General features: G+C 38.2%; 2 protein-coding genes and 1 non-coding gene across 5 annotated transcripts; 1 reads left to right on the forward strand and 2 right to left on the reverse strand.

The window, feature by feature from the left end:
• Window positions 1–1141: 1141 nt before the first annotated feature.
• Window positions 1142–5944, reverse strand: LOC122645774 (phytoene synthase 2, chloroplastic-like). 2 transcript variants are annotated; one of them, XM_043839134.1, is made up of 6 exons: window positions 5241–5944; window positions 5112–5162; window positions 3351–3523; window positions 2964–3199; window positions 2274–2466; window positions 1142–1332 (listed from the first exon to the last, which is right to left on the reverse strand). In XM_043839134.1, exons 1-6 carry the CDS (start codon window positions 5710–5712, stop codon window positions 1153–1155), a joined length of 1305 nt encoding a protein of 434 aa, XP_043695069.1. In that variant the 5' UTR covers window positions 5713–5944; the 3' UTR covers window positions 1142–1152. The 2 variants fall into 2 exon arrangements, with proteins under 2 accessions (XP_043695069.1, XP_043695070.1); XM_043839135.1 differs by lacking the exon at window positions 1142–1332 and adding an exon at window positions 2112–2165 and having other exon boundaries at window positions 2227–2466.
• Window positions 5945–14367: 8423 nt separating this feature from the next.
• On the reverse strand, window positions 14368–14448 carry TRNAL-AAG. The gene has a single exon. It is a non-coding gene; the product is annotated as a tRNA-Leu (tRNA).
• A 172-nt stretch (window positions 14449–14620) lies between these two features.
• On the forward strand, window positions 14621–20519 carry LOC122644646 (protein transport protein Sec61 subunit beta-like). Of its 2 annotated transcripts, XM_043838032.1 has the most exons (3): window positions 14650–14682; window positions 17151–17206; window positions 20162–20519. In XM_043838032.1, the coding sequence occupies exon 3, from the start codon at window positions 20172–20174 to the stop codon at window positions 20427–20429; it is 258 nt and encodes an 85-aa protein (XP_043693967.1). In that variant the 5' UTR covers window positions 14650–14682; window positions 17151–17206; window positions 20162–20171; the 3' UTR covers window positions 20430–20519. The 2 variants fall into 2 exon arrangements, with proteins under 2 accessions (XP_043693968.1, XP_043693967.1); XM_043838033.1 differs by lacking the exon at window positions 17151–17206 and having other exon boundaries at window positions 14621–14682.
• The last annotated feature ends 2387 nt before the right edge of the window (window positions 20520–22906 follow it).

Here is a 22906-nt window from a genome sequence, read left to right on the forward strand (position 1 = left end):
ATATTAAATATATGTGGGTGCGAAAAGAAGAATGGCATGGCCTTCTGTTCTCTTCCCCACTAGGAAAGCTCTCTTTCCTCTCTCTATCTTCATCTCTCTTCTCCCTCGCCCTTATACATCAACTAGGGTTTATACACTAGCAGTGTTGCTCATCTTTTTGGGCTGTGAGAATCAGGGTTGAGAATTCTGATATTGATTGGGAGAGGATATTGCAGTCGCATTTGCATTAGAGTCATCCCTACCATGCTTGGTAGCCAATTTGGCTCTCCTCCAGCCTGTGGCGGGAGCTGGAGTATCGAGCCCAGCAAAACAAGGGGGAATTTTATCATTTCACAGGTCGGATCCAAGTGGGTCCCCCTGTGAAATGACCATACCCCCCACTGATTTTGCTGGGCTAAAACCTCCAGCTTCCGCCACAACTGGAGGAGAGCAGATCCCTTGGTAGCGGAAGAGCTAAGTTTCCTCGACAGCACTACACGTGTAGTTTTCAAGTAGCTGTTATCCCTTTCCAACAGTAAAAAAAATTTTATACGCTACACCAACATGAGGACTGATCATAGGAGATCAGTTGCATTAAAATTTATTTTTCCACTGCGTTCTTGAACCAGCTCTATCACTCCAATTTTATCCTTCATATATTATTTTATTTTACATCATACATACATTATCCAATCAGGTGGAGTCATAAAAAATTGAAATCCAATTCAGGTGTCTCCTTCCCTCTCCCCCTTCCCTACTGAGAGGCTTCTGCAATCAATCCAGATTCTTCTTCTTAAACCTGTCTTCGTTTTACCTCATGCCTATGGTCGATTCACTGCCACAGTTTGTAAGGATTACAAAATCTACTCAGAAAAGCTTCTTGCATGTAATGATGATCTTCACAATGTTGAACCCAATTTATAAATTGGTTTGTGTGCTGAATCTTTTCAGGATAATGTTCAAAGAAGTAATGATAGATGAGAAGATAGTCCCCCCACTTACATAGAGCAGCAGGAGGTAGGAAGGGAACAAGGGAAGTTGCTATATTAACAAGAATGATTTGAGTAATTGGGAAATTTATCTTTCATTCTCATATACAAGGAAGATCAATTTTGTTTCCCTCGCTTTCTAGCTTTTACATTGGTATATACTAATTATTGTCTGCAGTTGTAATCAGGCTTTTACCAGCTCCGATGGAGCTTTCGACGGGCGAGCAAGCGATCTGGTATATGCCGCAGGCAAAGCCAAGATCTTCTTAGCTTTGCTAACAAACGCCCTCTTGGTGAAGTTATCATAGTCATTAGCTTCAATTTCATCCAGTATTTTACAGTACAACAGCAAAGAAGCCCACACCTGCAACCATATCAAAATGTGTTCTTTTGATCATGAAACTAAACATAAAACCAGCATAGATCAAGATGGATTGATGACGTTAACTTCCTTCTGTCATGGTCATATAACAATTGGACTGATAGAAATTTGGGACCATTACAGCAGTTGCTGAGGATAAACATTAGGCAACTTTAAATGCTTTCATATCAAACAACTGCAAGAGAAAGAAGGCATGGTACTGACATGCCTCCATTGGAGAGGGTGTTGAGCTGAACATAAAACATGAAACCCTCATAGTCTGAAGTTTCAGTGCAGTATGATGACTAACTGAACAGTTCAAGTCACTCTTTAAACATCTTACAATCCTCGTCCTTTTCTGCTTCTGTTACTAGGCAAGTTTCCATCAATAAGCGATAGACTGTAAGATTAAATTCCTACAACAGGACAACCAAGTCATGATAATCCTCTTTACTTCAAGCTAATATCTTCTACATTTGAGATTGGGATGCAATTTGTGTAGGAACAACTCAAACCATGCTAATCAACCCAACCTTACACCTCCTCACTAGAGTCTGTTGTCTATTGGTTAATGGTTGCATTGTGGTATGTGAGATTTGAGAGACATATTGAACTTAAATCATATTTTAGCATGTATGACATTGCAAATTAAGCCATAGTGGTGGGGTTTGAGAATATTAGGCCCAGGAAGCACCCTGGTTGACCTCTAGGACAGGCTTTGGATCGACTCCAAATTTAGCCCAACCTTACCAAGCATAACTTGACTAAAATACCATGTCCAGATGCCACAGGATCTGAAGTCCAACATTCTACATTCTTATCATTGCGATTGTATTATGGTAGCGCATTTTTCATTACTGATATTTTTATGAATAATCCAAGATAATTCTCATCAGTTCAAAGAAATTGTAAGATTTTGATATTTTCAAAACATTCGCTCTTACCGGCCATCTACTTGCAGAACTGAGCTCTGTAACTCCCTTCTCTGCTTCATCAAAGAACATCCTTGCCCTCTTGATTTGTTTCTTCATGAAATTCCTCCATTTGTCTGTTACCCTCCCTGCAAATATGTCCTCTTCCGAAAGCCCTGCCTGTGCTAGCTCATCTTGTGGTAGATAAATTCTCCCTCTTCTTGAACTGAATCAAAGGAAACTTGTGAGAACTACAATAAAAGATCAGGTGTTTCTTCAAGGGCATTGAACCAACCAGTTAAAATTGTTCAGATGGTAACCACGTTGAACTAATTTTTGGGGACAGGAGCATGCCTCTTAGCATGGTCTTAATGATCAGTCTAAGATCGGTCAGATCACCCGATCCATCTTGGTAATGGAGGGAACCAATCAGACCTATCATTTATGGTGGTTTGGCTAATCCAACAGCAATGCCAGGATCTTTCCCACTGGATCTTCCAAACCAGGCAACAGTCCAGGTTCCAATATCAATCTTTAAATCCTTGCTTCTTAAGGCAAGAGAGAATGTAAGAGCCTAAATTCCACTAACTAATCACCCCAAACCCACTGCCCCCACCCCCAAAAAAAAAATATAAAAACACTAGAATTAACTAAGTTGAATTTCAATAAAAAAAAAATTAGACTCATAAGCAGCAAAAGAAATTTCTGCAGGTCCATACTTACTCTTCTCCAACATCCCTGAGTATGTTGGTTAGCTGATTTGCAATTCCTAATGCCAAGGCAGCATTGTACACGCTCTCTGTTGTTGCCTGTGACTCAGGAGCAATGCCCATAACTGGGACACTCATTAATCCAACAGTCCCAGCTACATAGTAACAGTAGAGATAGAGTTCATCAAAGTTCTCGTATCTGGACTTCTTGAGGTCCATCCTCATTCCTTCAATCATGTCTTTGAATGGCTGGAAGGTGAGAGACAATAGTTGCATGAGTAGTGTATGAAGATCAAAGGCCTCACGAATGGCAAGCATGATTAAACAGATAAAACAATGTGGTTATAGTGTTCTCAGATAAAGCAATATGGTGGCAAGAAAAACTGTATGTACTGCGAACCTGAATGTCAACAGGAAATTTTGCAACTGTATCCGACAAAGCTGCATCCATCATATCAAATGGACGACCAGCAAAAAGATCCTCCAATCTTGATTCCCACCTGTCCAAAGCAGTAGGTGTTATATGCGAAGCATTGGGCCCATCAACAAGTTCATCTGTCCTCCTGCACCACACTGCACAAAAAGGAATTCAAAAGAGCTGAATGAGGCAACAAATCCCTTTTAACGTATCCCAGATTGACTTTCAGCAGACATGTATCATCACCACAGATAATAAGAAGGTAAAAAGTAATAAACTTAAAACTTTCAGTGGCTTTCTGGTATTAAAATATATTTAGCTGATAGCAAACGTATTGTCATCAACCCAAAGAAACTGACAAAAATTTACTTTCAGGTATGATTCGATTTATGCTTCGAGACTTGAGTGGGATATATCATCACAATGGTCAGAATAATACTTGCAGTTTTCACATCCATTGATGAAGGAAGTGGGAACAATGCCATGAGGATCCTCATCATAGGCCAAGATTCAAGTGAATCGATTGACAAAACAATGCTCAAAGTCCTGGTTTCTCCTTTTTCCAGACTTTACTTTGTATCTTTGTTCATGTAAGTTGTTTTGGGTCAAGGAAGGAAATGGAAGACGATTTGGATCATCGATGTGGTTGGCATTTAGTATATTTGAGACTTCATAGTTTCTTTTTTGAACAGTTTCTGTAGTCCAAATGATGATAGGTAAGAAGGTTAAGAAGCAAAAGAAGAAAGAAAGAAAAATTCTAAGAACAGATAGTAAGCATAGCAGATTCTCAACAGTACCCAGTAGTACATTGGTATGAGGTATAAAGTATCTATCTGCATTACAAGGACTTGGTAATGTGAGAAGGGAAACTTAGGGTCCCAACCAGAATATGATCCCGAAAGTTAAAAGCATAAGATAGTAATCTTGGATGTCATATCAACAAAGTGTAAGACACTTCCAAGCAATATGCTGATTGAATTAAATAACCTGATGCCACCCACTTGCAGATAAAAAGATATGGTTGTCCAGATAACACAAAATAGAAAATACAAAGTTCAATATTATGCTAGGACTAATTATTTAAATATGGATTTGGTGTAACTTATTAAGAGATTTCAAGTTTTGAAACAGCAATGAGAGAATGGTGTTATATGTATTCTTACATTTTCTACATAAAGGAGGCAAAGTTTAATCGATCAATAGAGTTCCAAAAGGGTGAAATTCTTAGCTCTGTATTCTGAAAAATCTTCTTATCATTTATTCCCAATTACATTTTCTATGTTGCCATAAATATTGAGAATCAGGTCAGGAAGTAGCTTTACAAATTGGAGATAGTTACCCCCCCCCCACCTTCTTACAAGTTCTCAGCTGGAAGCATTTTTTATCGATTTAACTGAAGGATTACATAATGTAATGCACCAACTAATTCAGCATTTAATTAATAATAACAAAACATCAAGCCACCCACCTAACAACCCAAAGTTTCAGACGGGCATTAGCGCCCTGTCCTACTACAAGACCTAATCATAAGCCTCTCCCTTCACAGATAAATAACTATTCATAAAAATGACCAATCCGTATACATTTGATATGTCTACTCTTAAAGATAATTATCTGGTAAACATATAAATTTCCATTTATATTGAATTATAGCCCCTTACATGTAATTCTGCATTTACTACAAGGCATCCTGTTACTAAGGAAAGACTACAGAAATATCAGTTATAGTCAGTAGTCACACACCATAGATAGCCCAGATAGCTTTTCGCCTCTCAGGTGTCATAAGCAGAGTCCCTGAAAACAAGAAATCAATTCCATTAAGATGCCCAAGTAAAATCCTGCAAGTTAAATGCTAATTAAGAGAAGACTAACCCAAGTAAAATGTCTTGGCATACTCGGCACAAACTTCACCACATCGATCATAAGCTTCATTCAACAAGCTCAGAGTCCCCGGAACAACCATGTCTGGTTTCACATCGAGGGCCTGTTTAGACCGCAACTGCTCGTTAACCAAAGCTGCCTGCTTAAGTACCACATCATAAACCTTTTGCTCTGAAGAGACTGCAATTTCTCCAGCAGGGTTTGCAATCAAGCTAGAGAGAACAGGGAAGTTCCCAGTGCTCTCTGACCCACCCAGACAAGAATACTTAAAATCTGAATTGAGAGAGCAAGAATTCCATTTTGATTTCTTGCCTTTTAGTCTCCCACCAGCCCTTAACCCCAGAGCTCTAGTTATGGACCTTGAATCATGAAACCGGCCTCCCTCTCTTATTGACCCCACAAACCCAATGCAGTTAGAGAAGTCTGTGTTGGTTGTGACAACCCATAACAGAGTAGCAGACATCCTCAAAACTTCAACTTCTGATGCTCTAACACTACTTGGAACTTCTTTTTCACCTCTTTCTTTCCTAACTCATTAGACAGAAGAGCATCTTGACAGAATTTTACTATGAGCTGAAGTTAAGATGACGAAAATGAAAGAAGGAACCCCTTAAGAGCCCAACAGATACACATAAACCCTTCTATGAGAGATTAATCTAAGCAAAAGAGAAAAAAGTAGAATTTAAATCAAAACAAAGCAAATAAATTGTCCAAGAACTACTCAATTGGTGCAGAGTTCTGTAAAAGTAACCACCCTCCGAATAATACTAAATTTTCAGGAACCTAAAAAAGCCCCCAAAAGGCAAAACAATAAAACCCAGAACCAAAAGGCTTAGGAAACTTTTCCTCAAATAAACCCAGAACCAAAACGCTTAGGAGACTGTTCCTAGGATCTTCTTCTTCTTCTTCTTCCTGGAGATTTTACCTCAGTTTACTGATAACAGAATCACTCTTCCAATCCTGACCAATTTATGTTCCAATCGCAACAAAAAATGACAAAACAATCAGTCACAAGCAATAGAGCAGAACCCACCTGTTCTTCTTACTAACCACTCAAAAAAACCTCCATTAAAACCAAACCAAGCTTCTCTAACAACACCAGAAGACAAAGATGAAGCTCCTCAGAATTAACACCCACTCATTCCTCGATTCTCTTAGGATCTCACAATCTTTTCATCTGTTCTATTTATTTTTATTTTTTTCTTCTCCACCATTTCCCTCTCCCCTTTTTAAGTTTCAACGGTTACAGTCCACTATCCACACACTATGCTCGGAAATCTAACCGATCAGACACGTGGCACAGCCTTCCAATAGATTGGAAGATAACGTTATCACTCTTGTAACCCATTTTAAAGAGCTGACAAGTGTCATTCCTACACGTGGCAGGTAAAAGGTGTCCTTAATGGTGGTTTCTGTGGGGCCATAATGGGCAAGTAGTGGGGCTTTTGTCGTCATTGCCCAGATTGCTAAAGGGCATAAAAGACTAAAAGGTGTCGGAAGGACCACATCCTTTCCTCGTGTCCACACGTTTTCTTGAGTGGTTTTGGGTATTGCCATTTGACACGTAAAAATTGCACTTTCTTCTTTGTCTGTTCTGTTATAATGGTGTTGGAGAGGGGTCAGATCAGACATAGCTGGTCCGTGAAAAAAGTTTAGCGCTATCTAGAGAGAGGGACACTTGTGCATTGAAGGTGTTCGAAGAAAGGACCCAGTGAAAAGAAATTGGGAATTGAAATTTTTTACGGCACTTTGGTCTTTGGTTGAAGAGAAAAGGACCGGACAATAGGGGTCAATTTTTGTATGGTTGGTGGTTTTTGGTCTGCTTGTGTCATGTCATGGAATCAAGAAAATTCCATTTATGAATAGGAATTGTTCGTTCAAGATTAGAGGGAGCTAGTTTTGGCTAATTTTGATGATATTAGTTTAAGGCGCTGATTGGTAACACTTTTGCTCTCAATTCCAAGAATAATTCGGATCGAATTTCTCTACGGTGCAAGGGGAACTTTTAGCCCCAGAGGTATGTTGATTGGTCCGATTTTGCGGTTTCTCTCATAAAGGGGTTGAAATGACTATTCCACCCCCTAAATAATCATGCTGTCCGAATGGGTCCACCCCCTTTTTATTAGAGCCACTAGGGAATCGTACTGGACAGGGGAACCGTAGGTGATAAAAATTCGGTGCAAGGGTGCGCTGTAAGCATAGAACAAAAACTCGACCGAAACTTGTCGAAACCATCGAGTTAACTCAGTTTCCCAGGTTTCCAAGACGAGTTGAAGGATGATTTTATAAAATCCCTGGATTCGATCGAGTTTCGATCAGTTTCGACCATATTTCGATGGTTTCAACACTTATGCCCATTGAAACGAGGGAAAACTTTGCTCAAAACTAGGACAAACAGGTATTTTATTTACTTAAGATATTATTCATAAAAAAGCAAATACCCCCTATTTGAATCTAATAAAAATAGTTAAAAAATCAAATTCCAAAAGAAAAAAAGGTCAATCCCCCAGTTCAAAAACAAAAACTGGATTTTCGACGATAGGTGCAATTCAACTTTCTAATGTTGGGGTTTTTCTCAAATCTAAAAATTTCATAAATTTTAATATGGTAAAACATTGCTAAATACCAAAAGTGCGGTAAAATATTCATTTGTTTTGATGTTCAAAAAAATATTTTTATTCAGAGCGATTTTGACAGCATTCGCACACATCAAATTAAGTTTGACCTGTATATAATTCCTTCAATATAAATCAGATTTAAGCAATCTTGGACTTATTAGAAAGCTATCAAAACAAAGGTTTCTAACAAATCCAAGATTGCTTAAATCTCATTTATATTAAAATAGTTATGTTCCAGTCAAACTTTATTTGATACCATGTCCAAGAACAATATACAATATCAAACTTGGATCAAAACCACAAGTAATATTTTAGTGTTCTCTATGTGAAACTAATGAATGGATTGAGTTTAAAATGTCAAAAATAGGTCACACAACAAGAATCAGGGCAAAAAATTAACTTTGGGCCTCGAAACCAAGGTTCGAGTTAGCCTGGAGAAAATCCCAAGTTTCGATCGAGATATGGTTGAAATCGAGACAAACTCGTTTTCTGGCTGATCGAAACCTAGTCGAAACCCGAGTTTTAGAACCTTGGCTGTAAGACATCCGATGCACCCCTAGAGCTTAACAAGTGGCCGAGATGCTATTCAGATGGCAAGGATGGATGCGCATCACTGAACTGGAAATCATGTTCTCAATTGCATGTGCATCCAGCTCGATGGTGTGCATCCATTCTCACCATCCGAATAGCACCTCGGTCACGTGTCGAGTTCTGGATGTGCGCCGGACATCTTTCAATGCACCCATAAGATGTAGAGGAGCCCAATCTAAATAGCCCAATCCAAATAATTCCATTTATGAATAGGAATTGTTCCTTCAAGATTAGAAGGAGCTATTTATGGTTAATGATGATATTAGTGTAAAGCACGTGATCGGGTATTGGTCACCTCGAAAACTAATATGGTATTGAAGCGGATCGGCATAGTTTTTTCCTTAACTCTCCCAAAAAAATTGGGTTCTAGGACAATTTTACCTCGGGTCCATACAATTCCACAAATATAGAATCGATCAGGTATCAAGATTGGCCTATACCAACATTGATATGGATCACCGATATTCATACCTCAAACCATATTAGAGCAGCCACTACAAAGCCTTTTTTTTTTGGGGAAATTTATGAAACACCCCTTGAAAATGGACTGATACTCAGGTCACCCCTCTTATTTGAAAATACTCAGATCACCCCTTGCATGAGAGCTCTATACTCACATTAGTCCCTACAGTTAGTTTTACACTGTTAAATATATTTAAATCCCTAAATTACCCTTGACTAATGTAGAGTTACTATTTTACCCTTAATCTAAAACCCCCCAATATCCATCTTCTTCCTCACATGACCTACAACTTAATCTCTGCAACTTATAGGGTTTCAACTTATGGAGCGACATCCCTTTCCGCTACATGGCCGACTGCTTCGATGACTTCGACGGTGAGACTGGAAGGAGAATTGCTTCGTAGACCACCGTTGTCGGTCTTTAGGGTTAGGGTTTCTTATGTGAAAAAGGGTTTCGACAATCGAAGGTTGTACTGAATGGTTTCGCTCTTCTCTCTCCTTCTTCCCCAAATTGCTAAGCCGATAATGGAGAAAACCCATTTAGGGTTTTAACAACTACCACCGTTGTCTCTTGCAGCGACCGAACCAGAGGCCGGCGGCCAAGCTCAGACACGGCGAACTGACTGTCAGGGTGTATGATAGTTGACCAGGTTTTCACCATACTTTGCGGCATCCTCCTCGGCTCTTCAGACCTGTTCTTCGAAGCGACAAATCCCAGGCAGATTCATTCATTCTCTTCTAATAACCCTAGCACCAACCCGATCAAGCTTGTGAACCATTGCAGAAGCCTTCAAACCTCCTCCATTGTCGCCTCTTGCATCACTTCAAAACCAAGAACTAGTGGCCCACATTGTCTCCGGTACTCAGTCGGCGACATTGCCAAACCAGAACGAGAACGAAAATCTTCTTCTTCTTCTTCGCACCACCTTGATGTGTTTCCTTCATATATGCCATCTCTAGTTTACACGATTTCCCAATATCGATTTCTGGGTTCACAAAAATGAAAAACAATTCTTTCTCAGCCGGAAATTCAAGAGGACTTATTTCAAGACGTCGGCATTTGTGGATCATCACAAAACCTCCCATGATCGTTGTCAATAAATTACCGTTGATGACTTGACAATCGCAGTCCTCCACAGATTCCTCTGTATCTGCCGCAAATTTCGCTGCATCGACACCCCGCTTGAATTAATTCCGAGACGGACAATTTCCCGCCAAAAATCTCATTAACAGCAACAACAACTGCAACAGTAGTAGCAGCCAACGATTCAATACTCCATAACGGTGCTAATCCCTTCTCGATAGAGAGGGAAAGACTGGCGGATTTGATTCCCTACATTCTCATGACTTCTTCAGCGGCAAAATTAATTTCAGGATAATCTCCCTTTTGAGTGCAACGTCATTAATGGCAGAGATTGCTGCCCTTCTAGGAATAACTTCTGGATCTATACGAATGGAAACATAATCGCCTCAGATCAATTTCTCTATTGATGGAATCAAGGACCTCGAAACCAATTCTCTCTACCCCGACATCCCTTTCCATTCCATGGCCGATTGCTTCAATGACTTCGACGGTGAGAGTGGAAGGAGAACCGCTTCGTAGAGCACCGTCGTCGGTCTTATCAGGTTCGAGAGGTGTGGCAGGGCGAAGCAAAGGTATAGCAGTATTTTAGGTTGAAGATGAGGGAAAGGGTAATATTGTAAATTTCATTCTAAAGTTTTAGTACAAGGCTAAAATAGTCTTTTTATAATAATAATTAACAGCAAACTAACACCGTTACTATAGAGGAGGTGATCTAAATATTTTCAAATAAGAAAGATAATCTGAGTATCAATCTATTTTTAGGAGGTGTCTCGTAAATTTCCCTTCTTTTTTTTCGGAGCAGCGACTACAAAGCTATGGCGCAAAAAACTTTGAACTTGTGATATGTGGCGCTTGAGACTGTTTTGGAATGTAGGAACGACCAATGAATGGGACAAGAACCTGTCAGCACTTTCAGTTTGCTTGTTGGGGTTTGGCATCAGCTTGATAGGTTAAAACTTTCTACATCTAATATCAATTGAATTCTCCTTAAATTTTATGAACCGAATAATACCAGCATCTAAATTTGTCTCTACTTGATATATTGTGTGTGCGTGTGTGGAATTGATATCCTTGGATATTCGAAGTCATATCTGATGCTATTATGTAATTTAAAATTTTTTCATCTCAGTAAAATGTGAATGAGGAAAAGCTCTTGGCACTGACAATACTTTTCATTTTTCTTTCTGGGTCCTTCTAGGTATCACTATGTTTGATGAAATATAACACTTCACTTATTTGCTAGAGTACATGGATTAGTCTATGTGATAGCAGACCAAGCAAACATATCATTGGTACAATTTTAGTATAAAATGAATATAGACAATAGCTGAAATTACAGAAGACGTCATTTTGTATTTTATATTCTTCTTCATTTAATGGTATTTTGGTAATTTTATTAAAATTTTGAATCAAAGTTTAAGCAACTTTCCTTGTTTACTTTAGACTAAAATATGACCATAATTGATATATATATATATATATATATATATATATATATATATATATATATATATATATATATGTAGGGTCTTCTATCACATGCAAGGTTCCTAAGCTTGGGATCGGTCAGCACCGATACCGATCCGATACCAATTTGGATCGGTCAGAATTGCCTTAGATCGGCCAAAAACGTTTAAATTCCAGGTTTTATTGGATCGGTTGTTGTATCGGTCATAAAAATAATAAAAAATTAAAAAAGAAGGCTTAATAAACGGTAATCACTTCCTAATCCTATGTTTTAGGTTAAGCTTATTCTTTCCACCTTCTCAACCTCACCCACTACCACCATTATCTTAAAAACTCCAAATTTTGTGGGATTGAATCAATGTTTTTAAGGAATGAAGTCAAATGTCTAAATAATAGATTCCTAACTACCCCCCTTTTCACTGGCGGATTTGAAGTCAAATGTCTAAATAATACCCTAACTACCTTAAGAAGATCAATCTTTAAATGGAATGAAATATTCCCTCAATCGATTCTGGTAAAAAAGGGTAAGATTTTCCTTTTTTCTCACTTATTTGAAACCCCAATCGTATGATTCACAGCTTCAAAGGCTCGGGATCAAGAAAAATATGGGTTTTAAAACCTCAAAAAATGGTAAATATCGGATCGGATTGGCCGATCCAAGGAACGATCCATCATAACCTTGTCGTATTGGTCTCATCTCGGGATCGGCCTCGACCGATACAGATCTGATCTGGCCGATATCGCCCGATCCTATCCGAGATTACGAACCATGATCACATGGACTAACCCATGTACTCTTAAATGGCAAATAGTGAAGTGTTATAGTTACTAGGCTTAGTGACTAAGAAGAAAAACCCTTTCTTTTAACAGTGAATGTTGGTTTTGCTGGTAAATTCTTGATTATTGGATACATTAAAAATTGCATGGAAGGATTGCTATAGAATTTATTTATTTATTTATTTATTGGTAAATTAGAAATCTATTGATGATAACAGTGTCTAGTAGCCAAAGCTTTATTTACACACAAATAATCAAGTCAAGGAGTGGAATTAGGTCAAACCGTCACACGCTTTAGTTATAGGGTCTTCCTAGCAAGGTAATGAGCTACACCATTTGCTCCCCTTGGAAGAAAAGAAAAATTACATTGATTAAAAAAGAAGGAAAACAAGACTAATTTGATGTGTATTAAAGGTTGAAATCAATTGATGAGTTTTAATCGTTTGATAATCAAAACCTACTTGATAAACTTTGAAGTTTGTGATCAATTGATGAGTTGTAACTGTTTGATAAACAAGATCACTTGATGTGCATTAAGGGTTGAAATCAATTGATGAGCATTAAGGTTTTTAGCGGTATCGTCTTCATCTGCAAGTGCTACCGCCAAAGAACAATTCAGCCTTGACGTGGATTTCGATTAAGGTTCTTTATAGTTCCTATAGTACTCGATTTCATCAAAATAGCAAAACATATGCAATCTTTCATACTTGATAATGAGTTCAACATGAATTTCAAAACGATGACGAAACGAGAAGAATAGCTTGAAAAACAAATCTTGGGGAGCAACGAAACAGATATTTGACATTGGCGATCCACCTCAAAATTGAATCACCCATGATTTTACAAGTTTTTCGCTACCTTTCCTCGATGATCTTTGTTCCAAGCAGAATTTCTTTTTTCTAAGGGACAATGTTTTTAAGGCGCTTGGACTAAAAATGTTTTCATTGAGCTATGTAAAATGATAATTTGGCGATCTAAATGTCGAATAACTTTAGAAACCTCTCTAATAAGTCATTTGTCATTTTTTGTGATCTATCTCAACCATATATGTATACAAACTTTAAGTTTTTCTTCTTATTTTTCAACATCAAATATAATTATATACCTTCCCATGTGATAGCATGTCCTCTCATGTATATATACATGCATTCGTTTTATAATCCTTATGGGATGTTAGGTTCATATGAAAACAATGACGATACCAACAGCCTTCATTCTCGGTTCCTGTCTCTTTCCCTCTTCTGCGCAACACATGAACAAAAACAATGACGACGATAACAACAACAATAATAAAATGGTCACTATTGTATTCTATTAATTTCTCAGTCCCTCTAGTCAGGTGGGCGCCGACCGGTCTTTTGGCCTAATCCCCCTAAAAACCCTATGTGCGGGTCTCCCCGCATGTGGCTCACGCCATTCGAGGTGACCCAGCCTAGCTACTGAGTTGTTATAATGATTTTTTTTTATTCTAATACAGTTATGCATAACAACACTCCTAGCGTCTATTCTGCTCGTGAGCGTAATGGTATAAGCCTGCCTGACTATGAGCCCACTACGAGAGGAGAGAGTGATTCAACACGTCCTTCCTTCTCAATGCCCGAGCATTCATCCAATGCATTCTTTTCGATACAATACGGTACACTATCATTAGAATTCGTCTAGGGAATGTGTTTTTCTATTTCCTCAATTGAAGTTAGGGAAAAGGAAGGAGAGGTGAGGGTTGGGAGTGGAAGGAGTGGGTTGGGGTTGATTGCTGTTTTTGTTCTCGATTTTCCTCTTTTTCACTCTTTTACGCCACACATGAACAAAAACAATGACCATGACAACAACAACAACAACAAAATGTTCACTTCTATTTCCTCAATTGAAGTCAGGGAAAAGGGACAGGTGAAGGTTAGGGGTGGAAGGAGTGGGTTGGGGTTGATTGCCGCTTTTGTTGTAGCTTTCTCCTTTGTCTAGGTTTCTCTCCCTCTTATGTCCAACACATGAACAAAAAAAATATGTTGAGAGTGGGATTTGAACAACAACAAAATGTTTATTTCTATCTCCTCAAGGAAAAGGGAGAGGTGAAGGTGGAAGACATGAACAAAAACAATGACAATAAAAAAACTAAAAACTATGTTGAGAGTGGGATTTGAACCCACGCCCTTTCGGACCAGAACCTTAATCTGGCGCCTTAGACCAACTCGGCCATCTCAACGTGTGTCAAAGGGTTATATTTTTATTTTTAGTACTAAAGATATAATGAAGCAATACCGGTCCCACACCGACAAGAACGAGCGAACATTCTCACCAGTCACCATCTCAAGGATCGCGCCTTAATAAATACCGGCACTGGCGAAGACATCGAAGATCTTAGAGATCTCGCAACGTCCCAACCGACCAAATTTGCCGGAGAAACTGTCCAGCGAAGGAGTTCTCTCTACTCGGACAGGTACTTTCTGACCTCCCATTGGTTTTTTTTTTTAAATTTGTGTTTGTTGGAAATGTTTATTGCTGGAAAATTCAGAGATTAGTTTTAATGTAGATGAATTCATTGGTTTCTTCAATGAGGGCCCTCCGGATCTGGAGTGAGTAAACCGAATTCCTTGAGACAGATGAGGGATTTTATAGATTTTCATGAAGATTGCTTGAATCTGGAAGTTTGTCTCGGTATTGGTGGTTTTGTTTGGATGGATGGATTGGTCTGCATGTTAGGATAGATTTATTAGTTCTTCTTTTGATGATTTTCTTTGGTAGATATCAAGTAGTTCCCCCTTCCACCCCCATTTTGTTATAGGAGCTCTGGTGGCAGTTTGAAGAACTTTTGTTTCTGTTTCATATTTATAAATGGAATATTTCGGATGGGCTTCTGTTTTTTTTTTCCTTTCTTATGTATCAGTGCAGTTTGTGCCGTTTTAGAGATATTCTGAGCTTATGGTCTTAATTTTGTCTATGGTGATTCAAAGTGTTTAGCGTTGGTGCTTCTGACCCCCTCCCCCCCTCAAGTTAGGGTCACTTGCTTCCATGGATTTCTGGGTTCTCAAGTTTAATGTGCTTTAACATTCAGAATTTTAACAAATTTGATGGAAATTATAGGCGTTCCATTGCAACTTTCTTCGCCTAAATCTAACTTTTCTTTTGGTTTGGTTTTGTCCTCATTTATGGGTTTTCTTTTCTCCCTGACTGTTCATTGTTTGATCTTTTTGTTATTTCTGGAAGTTTCTTCCGGTCTTACTTGAATGCCTTGCTGCTGTTCATGTAAATGTATTAAACATGCATCCCATTTGATTTCCTGCGGTGAATAATATTTTACAATTTGGAGATTGGGCTTCCTAGCATACATGTGTTATCTAGGAATTTGGAGCTAGGTTCACCAATCTTAAGACTTTTGATAGTTGATGGCTCCAACCAAGGGGATAGGTCAAGAGTAGATCTCTCTAACATCCAATTCCAAGATTCCTAGAGCTCACTTGAATCATTTATTCTCTAGCTTGCTGTACCGTTATTTTTCATAGAGAAACTGGGAGGAAACATTGATTAATAAATTGAAGATTATCAGAAATACAAAAGGTCTTTCAATGAAATATTGGAACAAATGTAAAGATTTGTGTTCAATCAGTACCCATGAATGCCCATCCATCCATGGTCCTTCCAAAATCTTCAATAATTGTGTTCCTCAATCTTGCTCCTAATTTTTGTGTACTATGGATAGCCAAAACTAAAAATGCTGATGACTCATGAGTCATGCCAATTGAGAGCTTCTTTGTTATATACAACAAAATGGAGCCGTGCTTCCAATCAACTCTATCAGCTCTATTCGAAGTCATACAAGATACATGGACTAAGCTATGCATGTCTTTCTTCACCACTTCTTCTAGGTTTATTTTACGCCTGCCCCAGTTCCTTCAATTTGAATCAAATGACTCCTCTGTACTGGAGCATCCCAAGGCCTCCATTGAACATGGCCATGCCATCTCAAACGACTCTCTCATAGCTTATCATGAATCAGAGGTAATCCAACTCAGCTCTAATATGGTCATTCTTTACTTTATCTATTCTTCCTAGTTTTGCCACACATCCATTTCAACATCCCCATCTCTGCTACACTTAGTTTATCTATATGACGCTTCTTAATTGGCCAACATTCCGCACCATACATCATAGGCGGTCGTATGACAGTCCTATAAAATTTTCCTTCAAGCTTTAAAGGAATACGCCGATCACACAGCACCTTTCCACTTCATCCATCCTAATAATTTTTTGGGGCCAGGATTGTGGAAATCAGATTTCAAGATGATTCAATCTTGATTTTCCATGTGAGCAGCTAACAAAATGAAGTCATGTGCTCATAGTACAATGGAAAATAACAATGAATCATAGAAATAAATGCTCTCATTGTTGTTGTTGTTGCTATTGTCATTTTTTGTTGTTTTCATATAAATTGTAATTGCCCATGGCTTTTGTACCTCATTTATCTTATGTGATGTTTTAAGGCAGTTTTCCTCTTACAAAACTGTTTATATGAGGGAATTTTTCTGTGCATCGATGATAAGAACTTGATGCAGGAGAATCATTGAGTGGAAATTTGTTTTGAATTGGATTATATTTGTGTTGGGTCTTTGGTCCAATGTGTTTATTGCAGGGGCCTACTTTAATGAGTCTATGATAGGTTAGGAATACGTGTTTCACATTATTTGTTAGTTTAAGTTGGAGCCGTATTTAGGATAGGAGTTGGTTTAAGTCTTTTATTAGTTAATTTAGTAGTCAGTTTGATTACTAGTTGGTTTAGCCTATTTCTAGTCATGTTTGGATTGGGTTTTTTGAGTTCTATACATATCCATGTAGCCAGCCATTCAGCCATATGATTTGAGTATAATAGAAATTTCAGTTTACTGCAAACTTGCTTCTGTGGATTCAAAGCATACAGTGTGGGTGGATTCTCAAGGGGTTTTTGTTGAATACCAATATCTCAGCAGGTGATTCGTGCACCCTCTCTCTTCTCTTCTTTTCATTTTTTTCTTCAAGTTCTAGCAGTCATATATGTGGTTTCAATGCCAGATTTCAACTTCAACTGTAGTACATCACCAGGTCAGATTTGAGCTTTACTTTTCCAATTCGTTTCTACAAGTCAGATTCTATTCCTCTACAATTTTTCTATTTCTAACAATCTGATCTGCTATTCCCTTTCAATCTGAATTGCAGAGCTCTTTATTCATTCAATTGAAACCTGTTATTTCAATGTAGAGCTGTTATTTGTTACCATAACCTGGACTTCTGGAGAATAAGAAAGGATACTCTGTGGATTCATAGTTTGAATAGATTCCTTATTTGGATTAGGGATTCACAATACTAGTAGGACTAGGATTCCCTACGACTAATCTTAATTGGAATAGGAGTCCTTTGACAAGGATTCATTCACTTGAGTCCTATTTACATTGGGATTATTTCTAACACTTCCCTCGCCATTAGAACTTCTCTTTAATTTTAAGAAGGCAGTGAATTATTGTCTCTCAGTCCTTATTCATATATATATATTTTTTAGGTTCTATTATTCTGTAATTTAAATCTAACCAGGATTAACCTAAAAAGCTGATGAAACCTGATCCAGATGTGGCTTAAAGGTTTAAACAACATGTCCATGTTAATTCATCAATTTGTTTAGGTTATGAGTTGAGTTGAGACCCTTAGTTGGACTTGGTTTGGCCCCTACCTTGAGCCTAGCCATTGTGTTGCACCCCTCTGTCCGATGAGCTTGTCCATTTAAAAGAGGAGATCTATTATTGTCCTCTGACTTCTAGCTGATGAAACCTGATCCAGTTGTGGCTTAAAAGTTTAAACAACATGTCCATGTTAATTCATCAATTTGTTTAGGTTATGAGTTGAGTTGAGACCCTTAGTTGGACTTGGTTTGGCCCCTACCTTGAGCCTAGCCATTGTGTTGCACCCCTCTGTCCGATGAGCTTGTTCATTTAAAAGAGGAGATCTATTATTGTCCTCTGACTTCTAGCTATGTGCTGTGCGGCTCCCACAAAGTGAATGAAGGGAAGCTCGAAGCTTTCCAAACCGATTACTGTGGCTGCTTATGTAATGGCGGTGGAGTTGGTGGTAGGTGGGCTTGCGGAATCAGAAAGAAGTGAGTCATGTAGTGCACATGAAAGAATGGTTCTGATCTCGCTTGCTTTTATCTGCTTTCCTTGCGTTATTGTCTCACTTCACTTGTATGTCTTATGGCTTTTATCTCCACCCACAGTGTGCTTTAGTGCTTTTGAGCTTTTAGTCGGAACAATTGACTCCTAGAACTAACAAATTGAGTAGCGATCAATTTCTTCATTTCAACATGTCACAAAATAACAATCAAGTTCAAGGTGCTTGGTCCTCTAATGGAAGACAGGATTGCTGGCGATATAAATAGTTGCCTGCTTATCACAAAACATATCAATGGGCCTGGTAATAGGGAAACCAAGCTCCTGAAGAAGAGACTTCAACCACATCAACTCAGCTCTGTAGTATGACACTATGGCTGTATGAGCTATAACTCTATTCTTAGCTTCAACACTAGGCCTCTCCACTGTGGTTTGTTTCTTATTCCTCCAAGTGACAAGATTCCCCCAACAAATGTACAGTAGCTAGTATTAGGCCTCCTATCACTTTCAGCCCCAGCCTAGGCAGCATCAGAACATCCAACAAGATCAATATGCTTATTTGGTCTGTATATAAGATCCTTTGCTGGAGCACCCTTAAGAATCCATTGTGTTTCGTATTTCTAATAAGATTATTCCGATCAATGTCTAAACTACTCTGAACAAGTAAACAAAAAGTTCAAAATGTACAACTTATTGGGTTTTGTTGTGTCCTTTTGTATCCTTTCAGATTTATACACTATAGAATTCCATCTAACTTGAACAACATCAAAACTTGGGCATGACAAGCAAAAGATTGAGATAGATCTGAACATCACAAGCACCTTTAAAAAACTAACGTTGGTCATGTTAATCTTGCTAGAAATCAAGTTTTACAATCCAAACTTTGATTCATCTGACTATTTGAAGGAACCAAATGTTAAGGTCTGTTAAGGAAAGCCAAATTAACATAGTCTGGATGTGGACACTGATATATAAACAAGTGTTTTGGGGCTTTCTGTTTTAGAATCTAGTTCTAATGGGCCATGCCCCTGCTTAACATCGACTTGATTTATCATAACTGTTTCTTATTGAGGAATATAGGTACAATTGGGGTATCCTCTTCTATAATTTAGGATTTCATAACCAAGATAACTTCTTTGGCAACTGTCACATGAATTAAGCAGCTTTGGTAGTTTTTAAGTTCTTGGACTCTGTTGATAATTGATGTGGTGCAGTTGTGAGTAGTTACATTTTGAGCTGATTATTTTTAAATGGACATTCGTTGTAACAAAGTCTTTTTGCTTGGATGGTCAGCATTACACACGCACAAAAAAATTTCAGGTAGGACTGCAAAAGATCTGTTGGTCATCCAAAGTGACACATTAGGAATACCTATCATCTTACGGCAATTTAGATTTGTCTTTCAAATTTTCTTTCTAGTATTTGAATGTTGAAACGTATCTTCCACACGGGTGTTTCTGATTTAAATCTATTACCTTTTACTTTGGTTTGACGTGACAATGCCTTATGCCATCCTGATATCGTCCCACTGCACAAATTTCACAGTTGTGAATCCAACGACCAATTTAACACTGAAACAAAATAACATGTTTGCTCTTACCCTCAAATAGCTGGATTCAACCTTTCCCAGTCATGAATAGAAAATACTTCTAATTCTCAGTAATTGAAGCTTCTTGCATCTCAACATCAAATTATAATTACTGGGGAATTTGTTTTCTAACATTCCATGAGACTCAAATTTAAATTTCTGACCTTTTGTTTCTTTTGTTTGTTTCCTCCCTAAACCAGGTCCATAGAAATGGTTGCAAATGGTGCAAATCCCCCAAGAGGCAGTGCAGCAGCCACTGCCAGCATGCGAAGGCGGAGGACTACCAGTGGTGGCAGTGCAGCAGGGGCAAGTGGAACGATGCTCCAGTTCTACACAGATGATGCCCCAGGGCTCAGGATTTCACCAAATGTTGTGCTTGTAATGAGCATTGGATTCATAGCCTTTGTTTCCATCCTTCATGTCGTAGGCAAGTTATTCCTGGTGTCAAGAGAGGCTGGGAGGTCCTAATAATAACAAATCACTAGTATGTTAACTTACAAGTTGTAGGTTGAAAAATTTTCAAGTTCAAATAGACTATGTTTTGTTTGAGTTCTGCAACTTTTTTTGCATGATTGATGCAGGAGCTTGAATCTTTTACAGTCTTATTTCTGTTTGCAAGCATAGTGAGTAATATTGGTTCTCTTTTCACTACGGCTCTTTCTGGTTTCTAGTAAACTGAAGGGAAGGTAAGTGAAGTGAAACTGGTTTTAAAATGAAAGAGGAAATTTTTGTAATCATTATCTAACATGATTGTGTAACCTACTTCAATTTCTTATCATATGTCGTAATTTTACTTTTTAAACAATGTAAAGTAAAATTTAATAACTAAATTTAGAATGATTTGGAGTTTGTGGCACATTCATGTTATATAATGGTTACAGATTTTTTTCCCCTTTATTTTTGAGGTTTGATTTAATCTCACTTCCCTTCCTTTTATTTCCCTTGCAACCACTTTGGAGCGTTCAAGGCAGGTTTTTCCTTTGTTGCCTTTCTCTGTTACAATCATGTTCTTGAAGTCTAATATTATGTTAAGATAACATGTGTTATTTTGCATGGCATCGGAATCATGTCATCGTATCAGCTGATTTCTATTAGGATGGGCGCTCACCTATCTGCTGATACGGATCAATTCGTGATCGTCGAGTTTGATTTTATGTTGGATCCTGAATTTTAAATTCTTGCATTGCATTAGATTTTAAATTTGAAGTTTGAACTGCTTGGTATTCTTGAGCACTTGAAATTTAAAGTACAGATTATAGGAGCAGGTAATCCAATTCCTTACGACGGAGAAGTGCAAACATAGGTGAGTGTCATACTTGTCACCCAAATCTTCCATATCCATTGAAGTCATGCTATCTGAATGCCAAAGTTTAATGCCCATATGCTTCTGCAAAGAGGTTTCTATCATGTTGACTCATATTCATGCAAAACAGCTAATGGGTAAGCCCATGATCGGCACAGCTAATAAGCATCAGGTTTGCTCATTGTTGCTGATGAATTAGTTAGTGATTGGGAAATTGATTAGGACATAAGATGGGTTGGATCAGGATTAAATTCACAGGTTCAGGATCTATTTTTGAATTCTCTGTACAGATCCTCTACTCTATATCCTCCTAACAGATCCAAATTAAAGATTGGATATGGGTGAACTCTTCTTTAAGATGAAAGGGTTAATCTATTCAATACGTATCATTGGTATCGATTCGAATAAACACGCTCTGATATGTATTGGTATCGATGGTAAATCAAGATTAACAGAGCCTTTTGGTTTTTTTATTTGATGACAGCCCATTTAAATATGAATGTGTGTAGACATTTTAAGGGTGCCAGTACGTGTTTACAATGTATCAACATTGATTCTGAGCATTCCATATAAAGTAAAAGGTAATAGCAGTTAGAGCTAAAATTCTATGCTGAGAAGATCTATCAATACATTTATGTATGAGAAGAGACTAAAAAAGATGAAGAAGAGAGGCAACACAAATTCCTTCAGTTCTCATACTTAAAAGGATCTTGCAAACCACACTAGGTGAACAAATTTACAAGATAAAAAGATATGCCAATTAGATTCAATCTCCTCTTGAGCCAATTTATCTTTGGTTGGCAGACCTCCAACCAGAACTAAGTTGGAATCGCGAATATTAGTTCTAGTAAGATAAGATGCAATTAGTTTAATAGTTAGACACTCACTTCTAGATAAAGGAGTACAAATTCTATCTAGTAACAACACAAGTAGCAGTATTCCATGAACCATTGTGCATCACAACTATTGTTGTAATAAGGATGAGGTTGTTTTCACCCAAAAAAAAAAAATGATGAGGTTGTATATTTGATGGCATGCCATAGTCATTCAAAGATGAGATCCAAGAATCGTTCTAAATAGAGACTTCCTCTATCATTGCCAATCCTCCAATAAGTCATTTTTCTTAAGATTGGAAGAACTTTTTTAGTACTAATCCAAACCCATGAGGGGAGCATTTACTCAATGAGGCATCCAATGGTTGGGATGTGTCGCATACATCCCTGTACATGCCCAATTAGCCATCAGGATGTGTGCGGCACATCCCAGCCATTGGATGCCTCATTGGGCATTCCTTCAGAGATGCCCTCCAAGGAGAGGAGCTCAATCCGATGGGATTCCATTCACTGCAAGTGTCGCATGGGTGGGAGAGGGCATCTTGAGGGTGTTTTGGAAAAATATTAAAACCCTATTAAGTTATGGGTGGAAGAAAACTTTATCCCAACTTTATATTGAGTAATTTGACTGGAAAAAAAAGGGAGAATATTTTCTATGCCGCAGCGCAAGCTGTGTCCAGGCACATGGGCAGCCTGTGCAGGGGGGCAGGGTGATCATTGCACCCACCCACATGTGCTTGGGCATAAACTACGCTGTAGCACAAAGAACAATGGCCCCCAAAAAAATTAGGTGAGTAATTTTGTAAATG

Source organism: Telopea speciosissima, chromosome 11 (genome assembly GCF_018873765.1).
Source record: "Telopea speciosissima isolate NSW1024214 ecotype Mountain lineage chromosome 11, Tspe_v1, whole genome shotgun sequence".
NCBI lineage: Eukaryota > Viridiplantae > Streptophyta > Magnoliopsida > Proteales > Proteaceae > Telopea > Telopea speciosissima.